Source organism: Engraulis encrasicolus, chromosome 23 (assembly GCF_034702125.1).
Source record: "Engraulis encrasicolus isolate BLACKSEA-1 chromosome 23, IST_EnEncr_1.0, whole genome shotgun sequence".
NCBI lineage: Eukaryota > Metazoa > Chordata > Actinopteri > Clupeiformes > Engraulidae > Engraulis > Engraulis encrasicolus.
This window is the reverse complement of record NC_085879.1, coordinates 17,460,041-17,472,517: the sequence shown is the minus strand read 5'-3', so window position 1 is coordinate 17,472,517 and position 12,477 is coordinate 17,460,041. Positions and strand designations below refer to the sequence as shown.

The 12,477-nt window shown below is 38.9% G+C and overlaps 1 protein-coding gene across 1 annotated transcript in view; it reads right to left on the bottom strand.

Moving 5' to 3' along the window:
- Positions 1-1,735: 1,735 nt before the first annotated feature.
- LOC134439804 (uncharacterized) overlaps positions 1,736-12,477 on the bottom strand; it is a 41,487-nt gene continuing 30,745 nt past the window's right edge. The window contains exons 7-15 of the mRNA XM_063189709.1: positions 11,200-11,325; positions 10,707-10,826; positions 9,897-10,004; positions 9,100-9,258; positions 8,167-8,542; positions 7,060-7,126; positions 6,773-6,954; positions 3,730-3,830; positions 1,736-2,470 (exon numbers count right to left, since the gene is read on the bottom strand). Of these exons, the coding sequence (XP_063045779.1) occupies positions 2,384-2,470; positions 3,730-3,830; positions 6,773-6,954; positions 7,060-7,126; positions 8,167-8,542; positions 9,100-9,258; positions 9,897-10,004; positions 10,707-10,826; positions 11,200-11,325 (1,326 nt within the window). The 3' untranslated portion in view covers positions 1,736-2,383. The remainder of the gene's footprint in view (positions 2,471-3,729; positions 3,831-6,772; positions 6,955-7,059; positions 7,127-8,166; positions 8,543-9,099; positions 9,259-9,896; positions 10,005-10,706; positions 10,827-11,199; positions 11,326-12,477) is intronic.

Here is a 12,477-nt window from a genome sequence, read left to right as displayed (position 1 = left end):
TTTGATTAGTCAAAGTATGCATCTTTTATACATATTTTACATTGTTGTATTCATTGTTGTATACACATTTGTTATACAGTCCCAGGAAAAAGTTTGTACACCCTTTGAAATTTCTTACATTTCTGTCAGAATTGGTCATAAAGCATGGTCCGATCTTCCCGGAAATCACAAGAAGGAACAACCAGAGTCTGCTATAACTAATTCAACCCAAACATTTACAAGTTTACATATTTTCATTGGCCATAAGATGTAAACATTCACAGGACAGAAAGGCATAAGTAAGTACACCCTTGCATTCAGGTTTTAACCCTACATTTGTCGCAATAGCCTCAACCAGATGTTTCCTGTAGTTGCAGATCAGATTAACAAAACAATCTGGATGTATCTTGACTCCCTCTTCTTTAGAAAACTGCCCTTCTTCAGCAAGGTTTCTGGGATATCTGGAGTGAATAGCTTTCTTGACTTCATGCCATATCATCTCAAATGTTTTTTGTCAGAGCTTTGACTGGGCTATTCCAGAATGTGTATTTCATTGTTATGAAGCAATTCAAAAGTCAATTGCCTCTAAAATATGGGTTGTTGTCCCATTTCAGCACCCATCCTCTTGTGTGCCTCAACTGTGTGACAGACTACCTCACATTTTTTCTGTAAAATATCTCAATAAACTTCTGAGTTCATTGTTCCACTGATAATAGCAAACTGACAAGGGCCTGAGGCACCAAGGTAGCCGCATATAATGATGCTCCCGCCACCATACTCAAAGGTGGAGATGATGTTTTGGTGAAGGTGTGGTTCTCCAGTTCTCCTCCAAACATGATACTATGTGTTCCCCTGAAAAAATCAACTTTGGTTTCAACGTTGGTCTACAGAATATTTAGCAGTAATTTTATGAAGCATATAAATGCTTTTTCGCAAACCTCAAAGGTGCAGCAATATTTTTTGGACAGAAACCCCATTAATTTTAGATTGGCAGAATGAACCCCATTTTTAGTTATTCTTGGTTACATCTCCACTTCTGAGTATGGTGGCGGGAGCATCATTATATGCGGCTACCTTGCTGCCTCAGGCTTTTGAAAGTTTGCTATTATCAGTGGAGCAAAGAACTCAAGTTTATTGTGATATTTTACAGAAAAAAACGTGAGGAAGTCTGTCACACAGTTGTAGCACATAAGAGGATGGGTGCTGAAATGTGACAACAACCCATACTTAAGAAGCAAATCGACATTAGAATGGCTTCATAACAATGAAATACACATTCTGGAATAGTCCAGTCAAAGCCCTGACTAAAAACAATTGAGATTATATGGCATGAAGTCAATAAAGCTATGCACTCCAGACATCCCAGAAACCTTGTTGACGAGAGGCAGTTCTCTAAAGAAGAGGGAGACAAGATACATCCAGATTGTTTTGTTAATCTGATCTGCAACTACAGGACAAGTCTGGTTGAGGATATTGCAACTAACTGAGGGTTAAAACCTATTTAATGCAAGGGTGTACTTACTTATGCCTTGCTGTCCTGTGAATGTTATAGCCTTATGGCCAATAAAAATATGATAACATGTAAATGTTTGTGTGGAATTAGTTAAAGCAGACTCTGATTGTTCCTTCTTGAGATTTCCGGGAAGATCAGACCATGTTTTATGATAAATTTTGACTGAAATGTAAGAAATTTCAAAGGGTGTACAAACTTTTTCCTGGGACTGTATGTGTGTATTTCAAAGAGTAATGACACAACACACTGACTTTAAACAAGAACTGATATTGAAACAGAATAAGATAAATTGTCAGTAAAAAAAAAAATAGGTGGGGGAAAATGTGGTGTTCTAAAACAGTGGATAGGAATCGTCTAAAGCCTTCTAAGGCTTATTGCCTGAAAATGTACAGAAGGCTGGCTCTTTTTATGTAAGTCTTCATCAAACACAAAACAAGAATAAATGCAAAAAAAAAAATCCTTGCATCTTTCCAAGTCAGCTGTTTATGAGAATTTACTTTTTTTGTTTCAACATTGGTAAATTACAAGTCAGCAAATTGTGTGTGTGCTTTTTTTTTTTTACAGTTCCCAAACTGTTCCCGGTGACACAGACAAAGTGATAACAAATTTAAAAAAAACAGTCTATCAACTGGTTTTTGTTTAAAAAAAATGTCACAGGAAGTGATAGGTCTACATCACAAAATGTAGGCCGAAAAAAAATCCTGAGAAGAAAAATACATTCTATAAAGCAGACAGGAGTATGTATCTGCAAAAGGCATTGAGAGTAGATTTTTAAAATTCACATGTAAGTCATTTCTAGATCATGTATAGACAATTCCAAAACACCATACTTTAAAATATAGTATGAACATGAAATGTACTTATTTTGTGTTGAACTTCATGCTAAAAGTGCTAGCATGTGTTTGAAATCCAACGATGTTTTGCAAGAATGGCTGGCTCTCCAGGCAGGAACTGGTGTAACAGGAACGATAGAATCATCTATTCAGTGGGAACAAATGAAGATAACTTACAGTTAGAGGTTTTAATGATGGACATCACCAGTAATGGAATAAATGAGTTTTCTTCTTGAAGGCTGAAGCATGTGAAAACCCACAGAAAGTACATATTTGGAGAGGACTTCTGTGATTTTAATCTCAAATCAATAAAAAAAAATGAAAAGGGAGACACCAATGCCTCTTTTCCACTGCCGGTTTTCTAGAAGGCCTACAGCACAACAATACCTCTTAATGTATGTCCTCTACAAGTCTTCTGTTGTCCAGTCTTGCACTTTAAATGTCTGTATGAGCACTGTCTATGTCCATACTGTCTTAAGTCCATGTATAAGTACTGTCTATGTCTATACTGTCTATGTCCTTACCTAGATTAGTCTATGTCTGTATGGGAAAGCAAGAAATGTAATTTCAAATTCTTTGTATGACCAGTGCATGTAAAGAAATTGACAATAAAAACCTACTTGACTACTTGAGCTCGAGCAAGTGCGACTCGGCCGCCACTTTTTGCTTTTCGAATAGGCACAACACAGCTCAATCGTAAAGCATAAAGTGGCGTCTGAGTCACGCTGTGTCGAGCTGTAGGCCTGGCAGAAAACTGCCAGTGGAAAAGAGGCACAAGACATCTTTGCATGTATTGCATGTCTTTTATAGTTTCATTTTAAACACAGTGGCCCAAAGTTGACCAAAGTGTAAATTGTATTGAATGAATAAAATTGAATAAGAGATGTCGGTGTCTTCAAATTTGTATTTTCATAAAGGCCCTCTAACAGTTTTTGTAACTATCAGACGCACTGTCAATGGCACAGAACAAGTTTCTGCAAAGACAAAGAAGTAATCTATCAACTGTCAACAGCAGGGGAACAGATTGATATTTATATAAGATGAGATACATTATATATTGGTGTCCATATCACAGAATAATACACATCCCGCACAATGTGCAAAATTCTTCTACTAGAGGAAAAATATTCTTGGACGGTATAATAAGCATCAGGGCTTGACACTGGCACGTGCCAACCAGCCATAAATATCAATTTGTTCTTGCATCAATTGTTTATATATAAAGGCAAGAAAATTCTAAAGAAAAAAACTGACAACAAAACTCTGGCTCGTAGAAAGGCTGAATGGCTAGTGTCTCGGGAAAACCACTAGCCACAGTGGCAGGAGAAGAGAAAAGTTAATGTCAAGCTCTGGTAAGCAGGAGCAATAAAGAGCTGTTGTAAACAAAATACATTCTGTCCTTACATAGACCAGCTTCTTATTCTCCTCAGTATCTTGGAATATCTTAAATACTGTTTCCACTTCAGTCTTTGGGATAAGGCGTTTCAGGACTTTGCAGTTTGAATCTGAAAGCATACACATGTATACCAAACTTATTGTGTCATAACGCCATCATCATGAAATTGAAATGGAAGCTTCTAATGAAGTTTTAGTTTAAGTTTAGATTTTAGTTTCTGATATCTGCAAAAGTCTACTTGCTTAGTTAGTAGCATTCACTAGCCAACAACACCAGTGCTATGAGGATGGGGGGGGGGGTGTTTGGTCGTGGCGGGCTTCTAGCGCATTTGTTGACATTCAGCTGGTGATTGAACAGCACAGAAAATGTTAACTAGTTATCTAAAATTAAATCATTTTCGCCATATGCATGTCGCCACTCTCAATATCACGATTTTCGATATATCATTTAGCCCTAACACACACATTGTCGTAAGAAATATTAGCAAGCATGATACTGGCATGTACACTACCGTTCAAAAGTTTGGGGTCACCTTCATTCTTCCAGTTATTTGTTTGCAATTCAAGTCGCAGACATCTTTTAAATAGCTTGAAATGGAATAATGGAAAGTACTGAACAGCCACAAGTGAAAAAAATATTGTTTACCCATAAAATTGGTTAAATTGGACAGAAGAGTGATATCTAACCCAAGCTTTTTCACCCATTTATTACATAGAAATACATGTTTTAGTCAATTTTTCTACAGACATTCATTTGGTTTATCAGAGAATGCATGGAACTATTGGAAAGCCCAGTGTCTGCCCTTTCCAATGGTAGGTGTATGACACTTGTTGAGTTGCCACCTCGTCCACAAATTCAAGTCAGAGTAGCTGCATGATTTTCTAGCCATCAGAATGAACCTACTTATGAATGCACCATCCATTGTCTCAGTCATGTTTTAGTGTACAAGCCAGTGCCGTACATTGTTGGAAAGTGTAGATTCTCCTCTTTCAAATGATATGTATATCATCCGGCATTGTATGGATCGACAGGAGCAGACATCAACTTTTGCATGCATGGGGCTCATAGAGCTCATGGGCAATTGTGGACCTCATCTCATCCCAGGAATGAATTTGTAGAACAGCAACTGGCTATTATTAATGCCAAAGGTGTCACTTTGATTAATACACCTGACTAGACACTATTTTAGTAAAGGTACACTTTGATTAGACAAAAGTTAGTGATACATTTTGGTCTATTTTATGCATTGTATATCCATTCAACAGTTACTTTTTCCAATATCAAATTTCTTATTTGTTGCATGCATTAATTTCAGGGAACAATAACTTTATACCAGAACTGAAATTAAAAGGGAACAAGCTAAACTGTCAGAAAGAAGTATTGTGGGAGGAAAGTGTGTTGACCCCAAACTTTTGACCGGTAGTGTACATTAAATACACACATGTTCAATTATGTGTAGTAGAATAAATGCATACAGGCACACTTACACACAAACACAACCAGAGGCATCAAAAATCTGCTTCAGAAGTAAAATAAAAACATGCCCCAAGGAAGTGCACAGGCAATTTGAATCATAATGACAATGGTTCAGTCCTTGCCACAGCCCTCAGCTATCTGAACCGAGCGATACCAGACTAATACACTCGCCTCCAAAAGAGTTGTCGCCTACCCATCTGTTTGGAATAACAGATAATAACCTGACTTTCAATTAATCACTTGGCTTCAGAAGTCACTCATATGAAAGCTACAACCCTCTCGAATGAAAATGAATGTACACAAATAAATTTCATGCACCAAGGAAAGATTGACCCTTTAATGAACACAGACAGGGCAGATTTTGACAAGACAAAAGTTTTGTCGCCTATCGAACATAATGTGAAAATGAGCAGATAAGTCACTTCAAAACACTTCAAATACGCAGATCGGGTGTCATACTTAATCACTGATTCACTCACACCTCTCCAGAAAATCAACTTTGGCCTTAGGTGTATGTTTAGGGTCATTGTAATCATGGAAAGCAACACAATGAAAATCAATGGAGTTCAATGAGAGATGGTGACATATTTGCTATTCGTAGAGCAATACATTTTTAACTTCATGATGTAATCAATGATAAAAGCCCTCACACACCAACAGCATGCATGCAGCTCCACATAAGAGCTGTATCCCTCCCATGTTTGACTTTAGGCACCATGTATTTTTTCCAAATTATTCACCTTTAACACCAAAGAAGTCTCTCCCACTGTCCTGTCTCAAAAAAGCCAGCCAAGAGTATGTCAGGCGTAATTCTGACAAAAATGAAGGCTAATGGGACTCATACTCTGAAGTCAAGATCCCAAGATCAACCATTTTAGAACTGATAGCATCAAAACTATATGGTGTTGGAGATGAAGAATATGAAAAAAGAGAAATGGTGCATAACGTGAAACATGGTACAGATACAGCTCTTATGAGGAGCTGCATGCATGCTGCAGGTGTTTGAGGGCTTTTATCATTGATTAAATTATGAAGTTAAACATGTATTGCTCTACGAATAGTGAATATGTCACCATCTCTCATTGAACTCCATTGATTTTCATTGTGTTGCTTTCCATGATTACAATGACCCTAAACATACACCTAAGGCCAAAGTTGATTTTCTGGAGAGGTGAGAGTGATTCAGTGATTAAGTATGACACCCAATCTGCGTATTTGAAGTGTTTTTAAGTGACTTATCTGCTCATGTTCGATAGGCGACAAAACTTTTGTCTTGTGAAAATCTGCCCTATCTGTGTTCAATAAAGGGTCAATCTTTCTTTGGTGCATTACATTTATTTTTGTACATACATTTTCATTCGGGAGGGTTGTAGCTTTCATATGAGTGACTTCTGAAGCCAAGTGATTAATTGAAAGTCAGGTTATTAGCTGTTATTCCAAACAGATGGATAGGTGACAACTCTTTTGGAGGCGAGTGTATTTTCATGTTTTAGCCTGGCTCATCAGTCTAGCCGCTGACATCTCTGCCCAAAACCCTGGTGATGTTCACACCATGCCACCCCTCCCCATATGTACATTTGGTGTTGATAAGCTGCTGAGCTCGTTCCCTGGTGTTTTTCATATCTTCTGGGGTCCTCGGTTTCGGGCCATCGGCAGGGGCGGTGCCGTTGGGCCACTGCTTCTCTCTGACGAGGTCAATGTAGGACGCCATCTGCTCCTCCGTGGGGATCATCTGATCAATAAAGCTATTCACTTTCCTGAGAGTCACAGAGAAAAAAACAACTCTGTTAATCTACATGGAATATATTACACATTTGTAAAAAAATATATATATAATTTGGCGGTTAAGTATTTCTACCTACTTTTTCACCCAAGGCATGACCGGTTTTAGAATGGCATCAAATAATATATTGAGGATTAAAGAATTCCCTAAAAAACAACAAATGAACAGTTAACTTTTGGATCAAAGCAATGTCTAGTGTTAATGATGTGTCATGTTTACACTGCACGTACACTTGCATTGTAATTCTAACATGCAAAAATCAATGTTCAGACATCATCTACTCATTCACAACCCATTGCACTAACTGTATCATGCCTGCACACTCTGTACGCACTTACATTCACTTTTATTCACAGTATATTGCTGTAGTCTGTACACTACTCTCCAAAAGAGTTGTCGCCTATCCATCTGTTTGGAATAACAGCTAATAACCTGACTTTTAATTAATCACTTGGCTTCAGTGTTGGAGATGAAAAATATGAAAAAAGACAAATGGTGCATAAAGTGAAACATGGTACGGATACAGCTCTTATGAGGAGCTGCATGCATGCTGCATGTGTTTGAGGGCTTTTATCATTGATTAAATCATGAAGTTAAACATGTATTGCTCTACGAATAGCGAATATGTCACCATCTCTCATTGATCTTCATTGTTTTTCATTGTGTTGCTTTCCATGATTACAATCATTAAACATACACTTAAGGCCAAAGTTGATTTTCTGGAGAGGTGAGAGTGATTCAGTGATTAAGTATGACACCCGATCTGCGTATTTGAAGTGTTTTGAAGTGACTTATCTGCTCATTTTCACATTATGTTCTATAGGCGACAAAACTTTTGTCTTGTGAAAATCTGCCCTGTCTGTGTTCAATAAAGGGTCAATCTTTCTTTGGTGCATGAAATTTATTTTTGTACATACATTTTCATTCGGGAGGGTTGTAGCTTTCATATGAGTGACTTCTGAAGCCAAGTGATTAATTAAAAGTCAGGTTATTAGCTGTTATTCCAAACAGATGGATAGGCGACAACTCTTTTGGAGAGTAGTGTATTGCTTGTATATTTGTACAGCATAGTGCTGCACTCTGTATTCTCCACACTTTGTTTATTGCTGTCTATGTCCTCTTTTTCTAAGTCTCTCTAAGTAAAAAAACATGCAACATACTGTAACATCACAACAAAAACACAAACCGGATATTTCTTTGAGCAAATCAAATATGGCCTTGGTGGCCTCCAATTGCTCCTTGGCGTTGGGTCTGGCCGAGTCCGGTACATCCTCAGACTCCTCTGGTTCGTTACCGTTGGTTAACACAGGTTCTTTGGTGCAGCCTTCGATGTTGGTTTTAGAACCGTATTTGCTGTTTTCAGAGCAGCGTCTACTGTTTGACTCGCTAGAAGAGAAACCGTTAAGGGAAGCAGGATGATGAGGTTCTAGGATGTCTCCTTTGGCATGTTGGTCCTGGCCGTTCACCTTGCTAGACTGGTGTGTCGCCTCTGGCTCGTGGACCGTGGCAGCTGTGATCTTCATGTCATTTACGCTTTGAGTATCTGCCCCTGGACCATTGTGCTGAAAGTGACAACACAACAAAAGGAAAAAAAATCACACAATAAAAGGAAAAAAAATCAAGCACCCCTCTCTACAGCACTAATCTCTCCCCTTGCATGTTCCCCACTCTGCTCCAATCCAATTTCACACTGTGATATCTGATTCCGATTCTGATGTTGTGTTCATTACAAATATCGTTATATCAGTAAGGGGGGCGGGGGGGACTAATAGTATCGTCTTCAAGTATTTATTGTCTTTGTATGATTTTTGTGCAATTGGAATTCAGTAGTTTCACCAGTACTTTCTAGACATACTGTACATAAACCCACCTCTTCTTCCTCGTGTCAGTGTGAAAGACAATGAGAATTTATAACTGTGAACTAGAATCTACTCTAATCTAAGAAATAGTTATCAGAGCATTTGAAGACCCTCTCCAGAATTTGTCCCATAAGAAAAGTGCACATAACATTTAGTCAATATCTCAACAAGAATCAACACATAGCCTACAGCACATTCTGTGCATCTGTAATATAATCCAATCTACCGTAAGATCAGGAATCAGCCTAACCCCAACCCACCTCCTCTTCCTCTTGTCCGGGTGTGAGGAAGTAGGCGATGCCACTGAGGAGGCCCCACACCCCACTGCCCGGCTCCTCTTCATTCAGCAGTCTGTCTAGCGGACACAGGAACTGAAACACCGGCTGGCTGTGACCGAAGTGCTCGTCAGCCACCAGTTCCTGTTGACCGAGGCAAGGGGGCCGAGTTAGACCAGACCACTGTGTGACATGACACACACACACACACACACACACACACACACACACACACACACACACACACACACACACACACACACACACACACACACACACACACACACTACGTGACTGACATGTCACACGCAAAGTTCTCCTGCCACAATCATGTGATATGCCACTTGCCCATCAAGACGAATGTTTGTGTCGCATGGAAAATGCTGTGAAAATATAACACGCAGTGAAATTTGTGTTGTCTGCTTGTACTGTGTGTGTGTGTGTGTGTGTGTGTGTGTGTGTGTGTGTGTGTGTGTGTGTGTGTGTGTGTGTGTGTGTGTGTGTGTGTGTGTGTGTGTGTGTGTGTGGTGGGGAGTGTTAAGGTGCCAATGGTACCAAAAAAGTGCTTGTGGTGCATAACACGCAAAGTTATGGTTGGTCAATATACAAAGGTTGATAAAGGTCAATATACAAAGGAGCCTAAAAAGTTATGTCTCTTGTAGGCTCACGCCATTTCTTTTGTAGTGATGTACAGATGTACAGTATTCGCCAGCTACGCCACATATTTGAGTTTGTATGTCTGGAAAACATTTTCGGCAAATACATTAACATTCATCATCTACCTGAAGAAAGTTTTGCAAGATGGTTTTCGCTTCCTCCAGAAATGCTGCATCCCGATCCTGTCCTCTGTCCGCCAATATAGCGGATATCGATGGCAGCCCTGACATGTCCTGAAAACAACATTGGAAAGTGAAGGGTCAGGGTATGCAGATTCATAATAGAAACAAGAACAATCAGAGATGGCAACATGGCATTCTTGCTAATGCCTGATGCATGTGGTGATGATGTGTGTTTGGTGACACCCTCAGGTGACCCAAAACACTGGAGGGTGGCAAACGAGAAGTCACAGGTCATTGCAACACCTACCCCAACCCCCTCCAATAGAATTTGATGGGTTACTCCACAATTTATGCTGTGCATTCACATATTCATTAAATCATAAATAGTAAATAAAGTAACATTTATTAGTTAGCCAGAGATGAGAGGTCATTCAAAATGGTGGATTTATGTAAAGAGGATCCATATTCATGTATGAAAAGTGTACATTTCCTAGCCATAATACTGTAAATGGCAAAAATAATGACTGTGGTTGGTAGTAAATATTCATGAAAAATGGGCCGTACTATGAACACAAACCAGGATTTCCACTTGCACTTTAGGCCTATATTGAAGGTGGCCACCTTTACAACAGAACCCACCATCACGAGTTCCCCTGAAAATATATCTTAATTGTATTGCAAATGTAATTTATAAAAATTCCTAACAAAACATATCATATTTCTTGTGAAACTGCATAACATTTTAATTATGTCAGGGGCCAGATAAGACGGCCTCAAGGGCTGCAAACGGCCCTCGAGACATAGGTTCCCTACCCCTGAGCTATGGAAATGGAGAAGGTCCGTGTCTGTTTTGAGGATGTCCCAGTGTAGAATGTCAGGGTTGTCACGCTCTTCGAGGTGAACGGTGAAACACAGGTCCTCATTCTGCTCAACCTGAAAAGATTACATCAGAGATGTGTGATTTACAGAGTGCATGCAGCAAAACAAATCCCATTTCTAACAGAAGACAGCATTATATACTATGCACTCAGGTCCTTTTATAGTGACTTCTCTCAAAGTGCTGTGAAATGTTTTTCCCATCACCTATAAGTAATTAAACACCAAGGGGATAATCATAGCTGGGCCATAAATTTCGGTCTGTGTACTTCTGAATCTCTGGCGAGTTATTGGGATGGATGGGCATAGGCACAGTGGCAAGGCAGTTTGAATGCCAACCATTGGTTTCATAGCTATGCCTATGGTGCATGCCCTGACTATACATTTCCTCTCATAGTCTGACCTGCCAGGCTGCGTATCTTTATTAAACCTTATTCACAACAACAGTCCAGTTCCCCATCTTCCACATCTCATAGGACAACTTGAACTCCATCATGTCCTCCTGAACGCTGGTGAGGTAGGACTCCGGGTCACTATCGTCCTCCTGACAAATGACCTGATGAGAAAAGCAGAAGTTACTTTAGCAAACCGTAATATAACACCAAGTGGTTTCAGTGTTTTGCCCTGTCACTGTGGGCCCAGGCTAGCACACATCTCTACTGGACATGCTACCAGTTAAAGTAAAATACAAGAAATAGAAAAAGGGTGTGTTCAAGAAGACTTCAGTGACAGCAGTCAGTAACTGCTGTGTTACTATGTTCAACCATGCATGGTGCACATAAATATTCAATTTTTTATAGTACATATTATTTATAATAGCATATTACATTTTATTTGTTAGGGTTAGAAACCAGTCTTGATCAGTTCCCATTCCTACATAATCTCTCTCCACCATCAGTCATTTTCTTCACAGGCCTATCAAATAAGTAGGCCTGAGGAATAATGTATTTTAATGTAGGTTACTATAATAAAAACATATAATAAAACAGGGGGGTTTTGTTTTGTCTTGAAAGAAAATATGAGTATCTTCTTATCCCATCTGAGCCCATCTAGTGGTGCTGCTCCTGCAGGGCCCCTGTTTGGTTCTATCTTGTTTTATGAGTGATTCTACGATTCGACTGCGCTTTTGGCAAAAGCAAAATGTCAATTATCAGTATTTTTTTTCAACTAAATGACCTAGATGTTTACATAGTGTATATATTTAAGTTTCCAAACAAACAAATTGCCAAGCTTAATCTTAAATCATTTGATAAATACTCTAATGACAGCGAACATTTGCGTGATTATTTTGTCAACAGTGTTATGGACAAATACTATGTTATTTCAAACATATATAAAAATAATACAGAGTTGAAACAACATACGTTTGAAAGTGCTTATGTCCCTTAACAATAATGTTGTCATTCATCTGTGCAACTGATATAGAAAATGTGATTGTTGAGCTTCATAAGTAGGATTTTATGATTCACTGTGATACAGACTGACACATTTTTCATTATAAATCCCTGTAACGTCTGATTTGAATTTAGTCACCCTCCTTACACAAGACTTCCTTCTCCAGAGATAATCCCTGGTGTCTGTTCATAGGATTTTTCCAACACATAAGGGATCAATAGCACAAAAACAATTTCAAAACAGTCAACCGTGTTACTCAACTGTGTTACGGTCAACCGTGCAGGGGAACAAGTCGACACAGAGCAGACAAACC